The 17,831-nt window shown below is 32.9% G+C and overlaps 1 protein-coding gene across 3 annotated transcripts in view; it reads right to left on the bottom strand.

Annotated features, from left to right (window-relative positions):
• Positions 1-889: 889 nt before the first annotated feature.
• LOC125811564 (uncharacterized) overlaps positions 890-17,831 on the bottom strand; it is a 116,706-nt gene continuing 99,764 nt past the window's right edge. For 2 of the 3 annotated variants that reach the window (XM_049491070.1, XM_049491069.1), the window contains exons 2-6: positions 3,233-3,400; positions 2,587-2,833; positions 2,119-2,268; positions 1,668-1,942; positions 890-1,283 (exon numbers count right to left, since the gene is read on the bottom strand). In XM_049491070.1, the coding sequence (XP_049347027.1) occupies positions 1,125-1,283; positions 1,668-1,942; positions 2,119-2,268; positions 2,587-2,833; positions 3,233-3,400 (999 nt within the window). In that variant the 3' untranslated portion in view covers positions 890-1,124. Of the gene's footprint in view, positions 1,284-1,667; positions 1,943-2,118; positions 2,269-2,586; positions 2,834-3,232; positions 3,401-5,351; positions 5,617-17,831 lie in introns of those variants that run through there. The other variant, XM_049491068.1, reaches the window with a different exon arrangement.

A 17,831-nucleotide genomic window follows, 5' to 3' on the forward strand; every position in this document is an offset into this window, starting at 1 on the left:
CTAATTAAGTACTAAATTTTGTATCAAATATGATGTAGTGAATGGAATTGCTTCTTCCTTAATCTGAAGTCTCAAATTTAAGTCCTGAGTATGAAAAAATATCATTGATAGAGATTACTATCCCTGAATGGAACTATACCTAATACAAATTCAGAATAATCAAATTCCAATACGGATATCAATTTTATTCAAGAGTTTTCTTCTACTTTTTGTTACTTTATAAAGAACTTTGTCACATCTCCTTTTCTCTCCTTTGTCTTTTATCCACATGGTCAGCAAAAATGGGACCCTTGATTCACATGGTCAATCAAACTCAGGAGAGTGAAATAATACGAGAGCCAAAAGGAAACATACAATGTGACACCCTTTCATTGACCAATGAGGTGAAAAAAAACAAGCAACAACTCGAAGTAATGTATGACCATTCAACGAAAACATATAAGTGTAGTATCACAAGTGAGGTGTGAGGAGAGTGGTGTGTACGTAGTCTTACTTCTATCTTGAGAGAGTAGAAATTATTTCTTATAGACCTTCGGTTTAATTTAAACATATCAAAAAATAAGCATGTAATGCAAACACAGTAGTGAAAATCCATATTAAAAACAATGAAGAAGAGAACGATAGCAACAACAAGCATTCATAAATAAGAACTCATGCCAATGGACATTTACAATACGTGCATAGTGACAAAGTCATGAATATTCAAGATTTAATATACAATATTGAATAACTCAGTGCACAAAACAAAACATCTGATCAATGAATGATTTCACTGCTCAAAACCGCGACCATCACACGAAGACAACTTTACCATTACTCTTCATATTTGAGACGTTCAACTAAATACCACATGGTAACATCTCAAATACCATCACTTTCATGAAATATCAACAGCATATCTAACTCATTCATAAGATAGGTGATCAAAGAAGGGAAACATCTAAGGAAATAGACATAGCATATCACATGATAATGGTTCTGAAAAAACAGTTACAAATACCAAATAGCCAAAGAAGAAAAAAAAAAAGACATGTGATGTCTTTTGGAAAGGTATGTGATATCTTAAAAACTAAAGATCTAACATAGAAAATGAAAAGGGGGAAAGGCTGAACGGTAGACGGAAGTCAGCCTCTCCTTCCCCTACCTCTTCCTCTTCCCCTCCCTCTTCCTCTCCCTCTTCCCCTAAATCCTGTTGTTCCATGACCTCCACCATTGTCTCTTTCAAATGTGAACATGCTCATTCTGATGTTCTCTGCCGCAGTTGTTGTACTATCTTGTTGTTCCTGAAAATTGGTATAAGAACCATATCAAACGCACTTCCCAGAAACTCTGACAAAATATTTGTCATTATAACTCTATCTGAGCTTTAGACCGATTAATGTTCACATGGATTTTGAGACATTGTAACCAATCATAGAGGCAATGAGGAATTTTATAACATGTTCTTTGCTTCCACTGGTCCACCTCAAAGAAGTTATATTCTCAGAAATTATAACTTCGATAATAATCGAAGAAATATAAGCTGTACGTCTGTATAATTCATGGCCAAGGCGTGATCTTCCTTTCAAATCTTAAGGTTACATATAGAGAGACCACATTATGAATTTGAAAGAGAATATAGGTCAGGCGCCACTATCATTTGAATATTGAAAACCATATTTACTTACATGAAAATCTTCGAAATCTAATTGATGTTGCAGCTGTCTTGCAAGATCCTCATCTTGGCTAACATCAGGAAAATCATGTGCTGCAGAAAGATTAGCACCACTTTTTCTCCTTTCCCATTCCTCTAGCGTAAGAAGGTGCGACTCATCTTCCTCTCTATCCCTTCCCCTGTGTCCTCGCCCTCTGGAACGATGACCACCGCGAGGAGGAGGCTGACTCATTTTCTGCAGTAATTTTTGCGCAGCTGCTTGGTTTTGAACAGGGACAGCCTCGGCCACTGTCAGAAAAAGATATGAAGGTTAGGGTGAACACACTTTAAGGATAAAAATAATTTCAATACATCGTGAAAGTAAAACTTTGGTTTTTTCGAAAGGACATGCTGACAGTGAAATGTCAGGAGGAATGAAGCAGCATGTATTTCCATTAGATAACAATTTGACAAATAGGCTACACCTTCTTTTGGCCTTGATTCAGAGGTGCTTGGCTTTTCTTCAATCCTTTCAATATGAGCAGGTGGCTTCAGTTCATTACCCGTGCTCTCTATCCTTGACTCATTGTTCTGAAATCTATGCGTTTGACTAGCTGTGGAACTTTGAGCTTTTTCTGCATAAGTGAGACATGCTCTTTTACCAAATGACAGAGAAACATCTTCACACCAGAGTATTGAGTAGAGATAGATTTGCTTCATAATATTGGAGGAAAAATGAATACCAGTTAAATAACTGCAACAACCATACATAAGAAAGCCAAGGTAACAAAACCCACCCTCCCCACGAACAAAAACATTCATTGCCTTGTACGGATCAACTAATAAGAGGTATCATTTAAAGATAGTATGCCAGAGCTCCATGTTAAAAATATAAATGCATGATGACAGGAGGGCAAATATATATGTCAAATCAAAAGTGTGACGCCTCTGACCAGAATATCTCTTATGCTGAGAAAGGGGTTTGTGCAAAGCTCCAATCTGCAACTTTTCAAATGGTGGTGGACCAGCAGTTCCATCCTCATGTGCTACTTTCAAGGTTGAACGGGAGAAACCTGAATATTTTTTGTTCATCTGCCATTCCTCATAAAGAGAACTAACAGCTCCTCCTAAAACAGTAATCATTTTGGCATTCAAACACACAATACCACTGTGAACTGTAGCTTTGTTTTCCAAGCGCACCTGAACAGCAGCACATATGCAGACAAGGAATCATAACTAAGTTGTGCAGCATATCATAGTATACTACCAACAAGCAAGACAGTCATGAGCTGGAACTTTTATCACTGGCAATTAGATCTAAATTACACCCATTAACTGGTCGCCTCTGGCAAGCTTTAAAATGTCTACATCATATGGCAAAGGTTGTATTGGTCACCCGCAGGAGTCGAGAATTACACGATTTAGGAATAATTACTTGTAAAAATGATTGCAATAGAATTTAAAAGAGATACATATTCCTTCTCAAGAAAAGAAAAGATACATTATTCTCGGTAAACCACAAGCCAATAGGATGTATATTAGAATGTAAACCATCTACTATGAATATTTCTATCAAGTTGTCATAGAGAAGGGGAATACCTTAGTTCCAGGAACAACATCATCAGGAATTGATGGTATATGAGAGTACTCTATAGCAGTTATTTCAGAGTGCCCATCAGTGAGCTTTAATCTAAGTAGACGCCGATTGTTGGAACTTCCAGAACTCTCAGCCATATTACTTCGTGATATATCTCTGACAGAAGATATCTGATCGAGACCATGTACAATAGGAAGACAGAAGAAGGAAAGAAGTTCAGTGCAGCACAAAGTTTTGAAAAGTTTACTTCAAGGGGTGGACCAAAGGCAAAACCAATATAAAAGTTTGGACAGACAAATTTTAGATAGTATGAAAGTCGTATGCATTAAAACTACTTAACTGGTTTTCTGAAATTTATATGAAATATATCGAAACTGAGAGAGGGAACGATCTTAACAAAAGAGATGCTTAATTATCTGATACTATTCAAATCCACATCTCATAAGTCATGACTAATGGGTAATTAAGAATGCCGTATGATATGACTATCAGTTTTGACTGTTGTCTACAATAATGATTTCAAAAACGTATAATATTTCAAATAGAATTTAATAACAACACTTGTCCCCATAACTAGCTCTCAGAGGCAGATCCAAAATTTAGAAAGTGGGTGCAGTAAATCACAACAGCACACCTCTGCTAGAATGGGTGAGGACTGTAATAAAACCTGTTTTGATATGTATATATAACCCCATGAAATGCATTATCTCTACAAAATTTCAAACATGATAAAATTGATGCCATTTATTGTTACATAACGGACAACTTCACAAAACTCCTTCAAAGCAGATGGCAAAGTCTTCATATCAAGTGAGTGTTCATGTGGCTAAATCCCAATTAAGCCATTAGTTTACAGCACAAAACCGAAGATCAGGGAGTTCTCATATCAAAGTTGAGGAGTTATTCGGCATAACTTACCTAAAAATGCAACTATAAGTTCTTACAGAAAGATAAGTCAAAATTAAGTTTTGTGTGACCTCCATAGCAATTAAATTCAGTGATCACACACAGTTAATGGAGCCTATTTTCTCACAAAAGCTTGAGAAACTTTCAGTCAACGTGGAATAACATCCATTTTTTATTTTAGTCATCATTGAACACTCTGTGTATTTATAATAGTCCATCCAACTCCAAACCCACTGACTCTAACTACTGAATCTGCCTCATAGCAATAATACTTTGGGTACTACCACCAACATCCACGATGTACACAAATTGATGCAATTACATATAACTTCTTCATACAACTTCCTTATGCAACAAAAAATATGTAAAGGCAGGTGTGATCAAATTCACTGCTTTCAGCTCGAACATTTCTACATATATAAGAGATTTTAAAAAATTAAATATATATAATAACCCGTTTAAATCCAAACCCACCCACTCTAAATACAGAATCTACCTCACAGCAACAATTATTTGGCTACTACCGCTAACATCCATGATGTAGCGGCGGAACTGGAAATTTGAACATATGAACTAAAGCAATTTTGAATCCCCTTTTACCATTATACTTGAATTTTGCTTCTTTTTTTCATGTCAAGGGGATTCAACAACTCAAATAAAACCAAAAAAGATTCATTTTTACTCTATTTGCACAGTGTAAAATTATGGCTGCCTACATCACACCCCTTAGGGGTGCGACCCTTCCCCAGACCTTGCGTGAATGTGTTGGAGTCACACATCGTTTGTGGGATGGGTTCTAGGTCTCCTTATAAGGTCTTGAGCAATCCTCACCTCATAAGCTAACTTTTGAAGTTGAGTTAAGCCCAAAGTTCATTTCTTTATCAAAATGCGAGATACTTAGTGCATCGGGCAATCCTTTACACATAAATTCTTCATACAAATTCCTTATGCAACAAAAATATGTAAAGACAGGTGTAATCAAATTCACTTCTTTCAGCTCAAACAGTTGTTAATTGTACAAATCCAAACTCACCCGAGGTGGAGCTAGAAGCACAGATACAAGTTCAGCAAAATCCAATACGACTTCCTCTAAATACTGAATCTTACTCATTACAATAATCATTTAGCTACTACCATTATGTACACAAAATGATGCAAAATAACACATTTATACAGAGTCTCTTCATATAAGAGAAATTTAAAAAAGATAATTACTTGAAGGACTTTAGGGCCTTGGATATGAGACGATTTACGGAGAAGAGAAAAGTCCGGCAACGACTTCCCGCCGACGGATCGTAAGTCCATGTTTAGGAGCTCCGATTCGATTGAACTAACGGTGTATGATGACGCCAATTGAGCTGCAATGAGTGAATTTACAAGATTGATATCCCGGAAACACCATCCTCTGGTATTTAGGGTTTGAAGCAAATTCTCCAATGAAGATGGGTTCTCCATTTTAGCGCCTATGAGGTGTTTGATGTTTCAACTCACAGAAATTTCTCTTTTAAAGGGAGTGAGGGGTTAACCAATAAATAAATAAATATATCTTTTGGAAAATTATAGTAATTTTTTTTTTAGGGAAAAGGGTCAAATATACCCCTAAACTATTCGAAAAGGTCTAAATATACCCGTTTAAAGTTTGGCTCACTTATACTCTCGTCGTCCAACTTTTCGTCTAGATATGCTCTTATGGGTGTTAAATGTCAAATGAAATTGCCACGTCATTTTTACATTACCACGTGACATTTATATTAAAGAAAAAAGGGTCAAATATACCCCTAAACTATTTGAAAAGGTTTAGATATATCCCTTTTAAATAAACTACCCGACCCGTTTTCAAAACAAAAAGTTTGACTTTGAAATATCATTAGTTTAATAGATGCAATGTATCATTATTATTTCTACATTTGAAGAACTTTTATATGGCATGCATAGTAGTTTATTTATATTTCAACGCGTCCACTCATGAGAGATTTATTTTTTTCATTTGAGCAAAAATAAGATTCTTTTTAATAATAGGGTGTGCTGGTAAAATTAAAATCACAACCTATGTTTAGTTTATTTATCGATTATCATATTGAAGCGTGTCGTCATCTCGTATTATTACTATAACCTTATAAGATTGTTGCAAGAATAAATAGTTTAATTTGTTTTTTTCTTTTTGTTTGCCATAAATTAAAGCTCTGCATCTGGAATAACTCTCAAGAATGGTTCTTGAGAATTCATGCACAAAAGAATGTCGACGTTTTTGCATTTGTCGTCAAAGGACATATTGAACTATACTTGAATCGTTTAATCGATAGGTGAATATTTGACCATATCGAAGATGACCTCTCTATCTTCTCAAATTAATGATCTGACAATAGAAATTACAGAATAGTATCCTATCATGATATAAATGTGGTTGAATTAGCTCCGGGGGGAAATTTAGAGGATAGCGAGGGGGTTATTCGAATATCCTTGGTAAAAAATTACACGGTATATACAAGGTATTTTAAATAAAGTTTATGTATATATACAGATTTTGAACCTCCTGAACATAACATTAGACATTGGCTTAATGATTGAGGTGGTTTAATATCCACCTTGGCGTTCCAAATTCAAATTTCAAACACTACATTTTTTTTTGAATTTTACTTGAAAATTCTGAATCCGCCACGACTTAATTAGCTCTATCATTTAGAGTACATTTGTGGAGCCATTTTGAGCACATAATTATGTCACGACTCACTAGGCATCCTTATATATTCCCCTTTTCTTCTCAACTCATATATCAATTGCAATTTCCCTTAACTATCTTCTCTTTTGATTCAATCTTGAAACAAAAAAGTCCCAACAATATGTCTCAAATTTCAACAATATTGATGAACTCAATTTGTAATTTGACATTCTTTGATTACCATGTTAAAAGGGGCAACCATGACATTGGTAGTCATGTTTATGAGTCTACGTCGACGATGGATCGCCATGTCATAGGGTGTATCTATGTTTCAGCTACATGGTTCGAGGATGATGGAGATGACGATGATGATGATGCTGATTATGACTATGCTCCAGCTGCGTGATCAAAGAAATATTTCTTCTTTCTAAGAAAACCCTAAGATATATGTTAAGCATTGGTATCCTATTTTATAAAATGAAAAATCTTCATACAAAACCATAGTAGATATGTACGATTTGCCAATTTTGATTTAAATAATAACACTTTCACTATCTATAAATTAATTATAATTATCTAGCTACCATATATTTTCATTAGAGAATTTGACAAATACCTTGTCTATGTGGCATGCCAACAAAGCATCCACGTAGATAAAACTTACTTCCACGTGCTATGCACACGTCTTGCTGGCAAAAAATTGTTTTGCCTTTTCAATTTACCTGAAGATAAAGCTGCACTTTAAATTGGGAGAATAATGGCACTGGCATATCTGAAAATGTGGAAGATGTAGTCAGTGGTGGATTCAGGAATTTTATATTATGGGTGCTCAAGTTTTTTTAATTCGAAAATTACTACATAGAATGGGTGCTTACTTAATACATTTCAACGAAATTCTAAATTTTATACATAAATAGTAAAGTTTGTCACAAAAGGTAGTGGGTGCTTAAGCACCCATTATGCACAAGGTAGGTCCGCCAATGGATGTAGCTAACGAGTGCTTTCGATTCGATTAAACTTAATAATTTTAGTAGTAAAATCATAATAAAAACAATAGAAAAATTTACGTAAATGTACCATCTTTAGTCAATTAGTTTAATTATCAACATGGTTGAAGTGTACATTAACTATATATTATGACGGTATATATTGTCTATAGATATGTATATTATACATATATCTAGTATAAGATGTATATTACATAGAGAAAAATCTAGAAATAATAAACATAATAGACATAATAAGGCTCTATAGCTATAGTTTCGATAATTGCGCTTCATAGCTATAGTTCCGTTTGTTATGAAGGCTGTGTTTGTATATTTCTTTCTGTTTGTATATTTCGTTTGCAAATATATATACAAATAGGGTAAGTATATACACATTTTATATTTATACATTTAGGAATTTTTCAGAACTCCGTTTGTATATTTTGAATTGCCAATATACAAAGAGGATAATTTATTATGAATTTTTCATAAACCTTATACAAATAGATAGGGTAAGCATATACAAAATTTTGAAATTATATATTCTGGATTTATACAAATCAGGCGAATAGCAAGATTGGGTGAAACTACAACTGCGAATTAGAATTTTCCTAAACAGTAGCTATAAGATTTACTATGGTTTAAGTGTTAACTATTTTGCACAATTTTCCCTATTACATATACACTGTAATTGTGTACATATTTTGTAAACTAGATGACCGAATGATATTTGTCGGTAATTTTTCCTTAAAAACAAATCCATCAAATTAAAATGTTAAATCTGTTTCTAATTTTGTAGAGTTTATTAACAACAACTCAAACTCTCCTAGATAGCTATCACACGTTTGTTTAGTTGTATTGCAACTCTTCTGCTCTAATCCTGGCCTTTTGTTTTATACTCTTTTATTTCAATTTATGTGATGTCGTCGAAATTGTCAAAAAAAATTAAGAAACAAAGACTTTGAGAGTTAAAATAGTGATTTTAAATATGTCACGTCATTTATATAATTATAAAATATCTAACTAAGGGAATATGATGGATGAGATGTAAAGTGAATTTTGGAAGTGGCAACCCCAAAAGTATAGCTTAATGCACCCAAGCATATGGATGTACACATTCTTCATGTCACATAACACACTTCCTAATGTGTCCAAATAAGTCTAACCTTTGGCTCTTTCCATTATATAAGCAAGTGGTTTCTTCACCCATAATACACACTACAAAAACTCACATATTGTCTAATAAATCATACAATAGCCAACAATTATCTAAATCATATTTCTATAGTCCAAGAAGAAAGAGATAATATACAATGTCTAGCATTTTCAAGATTATCGGATTTCAAAAAAGAAGGTCATGTTCAGATGGAGATGATGACGGTGACGATGGGTATGATTATGCTCCCGCAGCATGCTTAGAAGGAGACGGAGATGATAATGATGGAGATTATGACTATGCTCCTGTAGCATCCTTTGAAGGCGATGACAATGAAGGAGATTACGATTATGCTCCTGCTGCATCTTTGGAAGGCGATGACGATGATGGAGACTATGATTATGCTCCTGCAGCATGAATTTATAATTCTTTTAGTTGTTCTTGGTCCAAACAGTTACAAAAAGAACACAAATTTTAGCTATGTATAAGAACCTCAATTAGCTTGTGGTTTTTTACTTAGTACTATGTACCAATTTTCATTAGATGTGCCTTTCTTTTTTAGGCATTTAATTTGAACAACCTATGGCAATTGGCAGATCACCAATGATGTGATTGTAGTAAAAAAATGAATTTATATATAAAAAATTCAAGTACTAATGATATTGTAATAATAGTATTCATATTTCATAATAATTGGTCACATAGTTATATTATAATGAGCTAAGAAGCTATAAAATAGATTTGTCTATTCGATATACATCTCGTTTCATAGATAGTCATTCAATTTTTATTTTGTTGATTTTGAACTTCAAGCTTATACTAGAGCAGCTAGATATTCTGAAATTATACCTCAACCGTCACCGATTATCAAAGAAGATTTTCATGTGGTTGGTTATAAATTCTTTTTGACTTGCATATATAAGTCACGTCCTATTAAATCGGGGTAAGATTGATTGAAAAAACAGACCCATATATAAATGTGTGTTTGAGAATATAAGTCATGCCTTAATAAGTCAGGATTGAATCGATCGAATAAGCATTAATTCCCAAAAGCTCAACATATGAGAGTAATTAACTCTCTTATGAATATTCCGTTTTAAATCCAATTCCAAACAATTGTAAAGAGGGTGTTAATTCATAATTTGAAATTTATAATTTCTTATAATGATTACAAGCTAATTAATATATAATAGTAACTGAATTGATTACAAATACATATTTATAAATATTAATGGATATATATATATATATATATATTTATTTATTTACAAATGTTAATGAATATATTAATATATATTAACATTTCGACAAAAGACTCATACTTCGCTATCTCAATCATGATTTTCCTACCTCCACATAGAATGATACTTCCCTTTTGAACCAGTTGTGGGTGAGACTGGATCCAAATCCCCGCAATATTTTGGTTCGTAGCAATGTTCTCTAATCCTCTAACCTATATATCCCTTCCCTTTTCTACTGGATCTGTTTTTAAAAGTACATTAAAATAAATAAACCTCTCGCTAGATATTTCGGATTAAGAAAGACATACCATATATTACATGTTGAATTCGTCTCTATCATGAATGAAAGGGTAGTTAATAACCTCATATACTTGAGAATCCATGCAATGAAAAAAATGTTGACATTTTAGAATATATAGTCAAAGTAGATATATATCAACATCACCATATATTTGGATATAGACTATAGTCAATATATTTGTTCTCTAGCAGTGATACAATGTCTAGGTGGCATGCCAACTAAGCATACGCATAGATAGTACACACTTCCACATGCCATGCACACTTCTCCACGCTAACTAAAATTTGTTTTGGTATCAGGAATCAGAATAATAATTTCGAAATATAAAATAAATTATTTTATATCATACAATATAGTATAATAATACTATCAAAACTAGCTATTCTAGAATAAAACATCAAAACAATCAAACAACAAATTTTACCCTCTTCTCTAAAATTGTTCTTTCAAAAAGTTTTTTAATGACATGTAAAGTGAAATTTTTGAGCCAAGCTTATGGCTATATATGCACATTCCTCATGTAACATAACACACTTCCTAACGTGTCCAAAAGAGTCCACATTTGGATCCTACCTATATATAAGCAAATGATTTCTTAACCTATCATTATACACAAGACAAATACCATTAATTTTCACATCTTGTCATAGAGATATATCATACAACATATCCAATATCTCATATTTCAATATTTCTATTTTCTAAGAAGAGATAGATATAAAATGTATACCATTTTAAAGATTATTGGTTTCGAAAAGAGAAGATCGTGTCCAGATGGAGATTATAATTATACTCCTGCAACATCCTTAGAAGGTGATGACGATGATGGAGATTACGACTATGCTCCTGCGGCATCCTTGGAAGGAGATGACGATGATGGAGACTATGATTATGCTCCTGCTGCATGAATTCATCGGAGGTTCTTGGAAATTAAATGATGGATTTACGGTAAATGCAATGTGTTTGTTTTAATTAGTCTTAGTTTTTCTTCTTCTTTTATTTAGTAGGAATATATAGGTAATTTATATATCAATTGGATCTTTTAGTGTAACTGAGGTCTACATCAAGGTGTTAGGGTTTCTGATATATCACTAGCTTATTATAATTTTTAGATGAATCTTTTTTGACAATATTTGGCTTCATTGGATTGTAGTCAAACATAGTATCTATCACTTGATGATAATAAGATTGTATTCCTATTCCATAATTGCTTGAGAATTCTACAATTATAATTAGCAAATTATAATAAAATAGCTTTCTCTATATTAATATTCCACATATTATTTATTTCTCAATTAGTCTATTATTGTTAATGTAACATCCCGCACCTAGAAACGACTATAAAGAGTTTAAAATATGAAAATATTGATTTTTGGAAAGAATAAGGAAATCTGGAAATTTTGTCTAAGTTAAGAAAGTGAGTTTTGGCCATTTTCAAACGGCCATAACTCCTAGATCAGGAGGATTTAGGAGCAGATATTGATATGGTTGGAAAGACCTTGGAGATATCTTTCCAACGCCGCCGAGATTGCATGATTTCGACATTGTATGAGTGAGATATGCCTTTCGAAATTTGGGCTGTTGGATTGAGGAAAGTCCCAAACCGGATTTAGGGAAGGGCAAAGTAGTCTTTTCTCTAATTAATTTCCTAATTTGATTTTAGGGATTTATTGGGGTAAAAACATGACTTAGTCAGTTTGGAGAATTGAGAAATACGCTTAAGGCTTGGAGAAGAGAGAAAAGAAGAAAGAAAGGGAGAAAAAGGCAAGAATTCGTCAAGATCATCCAAGCTTGCAAGTGGAATTCGTCGGGGGTGATCCCTATTAAGGTATGTGAGATCTTTTCGTGTTGGGCTAGTTCACCCACACTCTCATTTTATTTCTATTTAGAGAATGGTTGTTGATTGAATGAAAAGTTAGGGAGTTCTTGAAGAACTTTGTTGAAATTCGTTAAGTTCTTGTTGGTTGAATTGTTGATGCTTGGGGGTTGAATTGATTTATGTTTCCGGGCTGTTTTCGAGTTAGATTGGTTGTGTATTGAGGTTTCAATTGATCTTAAGTGTTTGGGGAAGGAACTAGGGAAGATTGGAAGGCTTAGAGATGAAAAACGGAGAAGAAAAATCAAGAACACCCGGATAATGGGGCTGGGGAGCGGCGCGCCCCAAAGCAGCCTCTGAAGTTTTGGCCTTGGGGCGCCGCGCCAGCCAGAGCGCCCCACGCCTCTCAGAGCCCAAGGACTCCAGTTCACCCTATTTTCCCCCCATCTTTTCGTACTAGTTTCTAATCGATGTACCTACACTTTCTAGTTGAATCCAACACTCTAAGGTATATCTAAACATCATGAAATAATCCATAAACATGAGATCATGAACCTTGAATCCATAATTCAATTCAAGGAGTGTTAAGATCAAAGTCAAAGAAGTTAAGAGTCAAGTCTAGAAGTTAAGAAGCAAGTCAAAGCAAAGTTTCTTAAAGTTTTCAAGAGTCTACAAACGTTTTACCTTCGTTTTTAGGCTCAAGTTTCAAGTTAAGCAAAGAGCAAAGAGTTGAGTTCATTTCTCAAAAAGCTATAAGGGGACTAAGTATTTCCAAAGAGTTTATAAATGTTTTCACATTTGAGCAAGAAAGGGAACATCGATTCCAAGAGAGCTTTTAAACTAAGTTTTGAGTAATTATCTCAATTCAAAGAAAGAGTTTTGTTTTTACAAACATATGAGCTAAGTATATTTTGGGAGTAGTATTGAGCATCGATATGGGGATGCGAGTTCATATTAACTCAAGTCTCCATAAATCATGTAGCCATCATGGATAGTAAAGGATCATACTTTTTAGATAACTTCTTAAGATGCTTTTAGCATAGACTAGTGGATCCACTAAGTTAAGTAGTTCTATATGATGGCAAAGTATATGACAGTCTGGCAGCGTGATGGTAAAAACGTTCTATCACCACTTAGGTTTATAGTGGTGGTTGTCGGTTAGAGAAACTCCCACAGTAGTAATTGCATGGTTCCTCAAAGGGTTCTGCTTAGTATGAATGGGGGTATGAGACTTCATTCATGCATTGCACAAGTAGACTTTGAGAGGGAGCATGGTATGCCTTTTATGGTATTATGATTTTGAGTTTACACCATGTTTTAAACAGTTTTCCGTTTTCTTTATATTGCACTTGTTTTAAACTGCTTTATAATGAAATGAGTTCAGTTAAGTTTATTCATGAATTGAGAAGAGCCAATGTAAGTGTTTTTTTTCAGAATCTTTTCAAGCCTATGTTATGTTTAGCATTCCAACTTGCATACTCGTGCATTCAATGTACTGATGCCAGTTGGCCTGCATCGTATTATGATGCAAACACAGGTAACCAGGATCAACATCCAGCGCCTCGTTGATCAGGTTCAGCACTCCGAGTCAGTTGGTGAGCCTCCTTGCATTCTGGAGGACTCTTTTATCGTTTGCTTTCTAGTTTTCACTTGTTAGGATGATCGGGGGTCCTGTCCCGACAACCCTTTTGTTTTAGAGGCTTCATAGACATATAGTATTAGTTCTTTAGTCTTATTCATTTCAGTTGTATATGTTTAAGACTTGAGATGCCATTTTTGGCTAAGTTATTATCTTTTAAGTTATTGCATGAGCTATATCTCTTGTGTTTAAGTCTTCCGCTGAGTAAGTAAGCCAGGCCAAGGGTTTGCTTGGGGCCAGCGATGGTCTCAGAGTGCTCGCCACATCCAGGGTGTAGGCTCGGGACGTGACAGTTAATTCTTGGGGATTGTTTAATTATATATATAGTGTGCATATGCTTTCTTTTCTTCCAAGGAATTTTTATCACAAGTCAAATTTAGCCTCTGGCATATGATATAATTGGATTAATAATATGGAAGTATGAAACCATTAATTAATAAGAAATAATATAAAAAATGGTTCCAAAGAACTCAAGGTATGTCGCATTATATTTATCATAACTTCAAATGTAACCTAGAAAAATATTTCTTTCATTTCCTTGTAAACATTACTTAAGTTATACATATATATATAGCATAAAGAATTTTGTATACTATCATTGAATATAATTTTAATTGATTATTATCGTGGAACAAACTCCTTAGTTATCTAATTATAATCATTTCAATTATTCTTTTTTTCATGCTTCTTTTTATTATTACGTTGTCATCTAAAAGAAATATCTGCATCCCTAATTACATTTGCAAAATACTGAATATCCAACATATTTTCTTCCTCACCTTCCTCAAAGTTGTCGTTCTCATCTTGTGAGTTAGTAAAAATATTTGGAGAGAAATATAATATTATCATCAACTTATAGTTGCTTGACGTTAATGTTAATAGGTAATGTAAGAAAAGTCATTTTTTCAATATTAGAACTCATCGACGCATCAAAAAGTTCGTTATCATCTATACAAAACTTTAAATATTAAAACCTGCTAAAATCAATTGTCGACTTAAAGCTCCTACTATAGAATTATTCATGCAATAAACGAATTAGTGTCGACATTTTTACATTTTTCATCAAAGAACATATTCTTTCTATAGTCTCACCTAGGGGTGTTCATGGTTCGGTTTGGATCGGTTATTGGTTAAAATCAAATCCAAACCACAATAAATCAGTTTTTAAATTTCTAAAATCAAACCAAACCAAATCAAAAAAATAACTGTCGGTTTGGTTCACTTTTTTTGGTTATTTCGGTTTGAAAGTATATAGTTTTTTGAGGGCATATGCATCTCGATAGACACAAATTCATAGTACATAAACAATCAGAAAAGCTATTGTAAATTTTATTAAGCAATACTAGTCATAGAACAATTGAAACAGGACTAAACAAACTCATTACCCTGTTAGAAGACTTATATCTAAAAAGAGAAAGCAATGTATATATGTAGTGGAAAATCAATATTAGCAGAGTTGTCTTGGATAAATATATAACATATTGAATCTTGGATGTTGTGACAACTGAGAAGTTTTCCTAATAAACTAAAAAAAAAAAAATCAGTGCTCCAAATGTAAAAATCACTTAAATAATAAATTTTTGGTTGAGTTAGAATTAGGATTTTAATACTTGGGCTGAAATTTAAGTACTGAGCTTAAGAAAATAATAAAGTTAAAAACTTTAGTTAATTAAAATTTAATAAAATATTTATATTTTATTTATGAATAATATATAAATAATTATAAAATTTTTCTATATAATTTAACGGTTCGGTTTGGTTATTTTTGCGGATATTCTTTTGTAAAATCAAAACCAAACCAAATAGTATCGGTTTTCAAAATTCAAAAATCAAACCTAACCAAACCCAACCAAATATCGGTTTTTTTAATCGGTTTGATTCGAATATTTTCGTTGAATATAATTTTCATTGATTATTATCGTGGAACAAACTCCTTAGTTTTCTAATTATAATTATCCCAATTATTCTTTCTTTTATGCTTCTTTTTATTATTACGTTGTTATCTAAAAGAAATATTTGCATCCCTAATTACATTTGCAAAATACTGAATATCCAACATATTTTCTTCCTCGCCTTCCTCAAAGATATCGTCCTCATCTTGTGATTTAGTAAATCTATTTGGAGAGAAGTGTACTATTATCATCAACTTATAGTTGCTTGACATTAATGTTAATAGGTAAAGTAAGAAAAGTCAATTTTTCAATATTAGAACTCATCGACGCATCAAAAAATTCCTTATCATTTACATAAAACTTTAAATATTTGAACCTGCTAAAATCAATTGTTTGTTCAAGATGTAATGAGGAAATAAAGCATTGGCAAGTGCCACTAAACTTTAAGCTCCTACTTTAGCATTATTCATGCAATAAACGAATTAGTGTCGACATTTTTACATTTTCCATCAAAGGACATATTCTTTCTATAAACTAACCCCTCACTAGCGCGGAATCACGATTTTTATTAAATGATGTCAAAATATAAACTGTAAACACACAAAAAAATAGAGAAAAAACTATTGAAGTAAAAAATCCTTTTACACCCCTCAACCATTTCACTCACTATATATATATATATATAAAATCAATTATACTTAACCTATCTATACAACATAATTTTTCGACAAAAAGATATCGCTCGAATAAGGTTAATTCAACCCTGTCTAGGTGGCATGCCAACTAAGCATCCATGCACATAGATAGATATTACTACAAACTTCCATGTGGCATGCACACTTTTAATTTTTATAGCAAGTTGCACCTATTTCAAAAGACTTTACTTTAACCTCTCTTATTCTACAATTTTTTTGTGGCGAATAGACTGCGTTATGAAATCGAAAAGATAGCAACAAGGATTATTTTTAATTTATTTTTAAAATTTATGCTACTTTTATTGGATTTTGATTGTTTATATTCCATCTCCACAACCAAGAAATATAAAGAATAATCTTTAAAGCACATTTGTGTGTATATATAATAATAATTGACATGTAAAGTGAATTTTGGATGTGGCAACTCCAAAACTAGCTTAAATTGAGCCAACTTATGGTTGTGCACATTCCTCATGTAACACACACACACACTTTCTAATGTGTCAAAATGAGTCCACACTAGTCTCTTTTCTTTATATAAGCATATGGTTACCTCACCTATTCACACCACAAAATTAAAACATTAATTCTTCATTTTCCATATCAAAGAGATCATATATACAACATCCAATATCTTCTATTTAATTAGAATGTCTAGCATTTTTAAGATTATCGTATTTCAGAACAAAAGGTCATATTCAGATGCAGATAACGAAGGTGATTATGACTATGCTCCTGCATCATACTTAGAAGGAGATGACGATGATGGAGATTATGATTATGCTCCTGCAGCATCCTTGAGTGGAGATGACGATGACGGAGACTATGATTATGCTCTTGCAACATCTTTAGAAGGAGATGACGATGATGGAGATTATGATTATGCTCCAGCAACATAAATTATTAGAGATTCTTGACAATGGCGAATCTAGAATAGACCCAACGTGTTTAGTCCAACTTAGGGACTTTGAGAATATAATTAATTAGCTTATTAATATTACATGTATTTTTCTAAAAATAATATTTTAGTAATTTATGCAGAGAGTGACATGGATATTGTAGTCAAACATAGTCTCAAGTATTGATCATATAATCGTATCTTAATTAATTATTCCTATATAATTAGTCATGTGGTTATATTATAATCTTATATGAACGAATTATATAATATAAAATAGCTTGCTAATATTGATCTAATTTAAATTGGGTCATTTATCTTCAATTAGTGGATTTCTTCTGTTAGCAGTAAAATTCGAAAATGAAATGTAGCTAAATGAATTTAAGCAACCTAAAAACAATTGCACGTAACA

This window comes from Solanum verrucosum, unplaced genomic scaffold, assembly GCF_900185275.1.
Source record: "Solanum verrucosum unplaced genomic scaffold, falcon-dt-bn FXZP01000238.1, whole genome shotgun sequence".
Classification (NCBI taxonomy): Eukaryota; Viridiplantae; Streptophyta; class Magnoliopsida; order Solanales; family Solanaceae; genus Solanum; species Solanum verrucosum.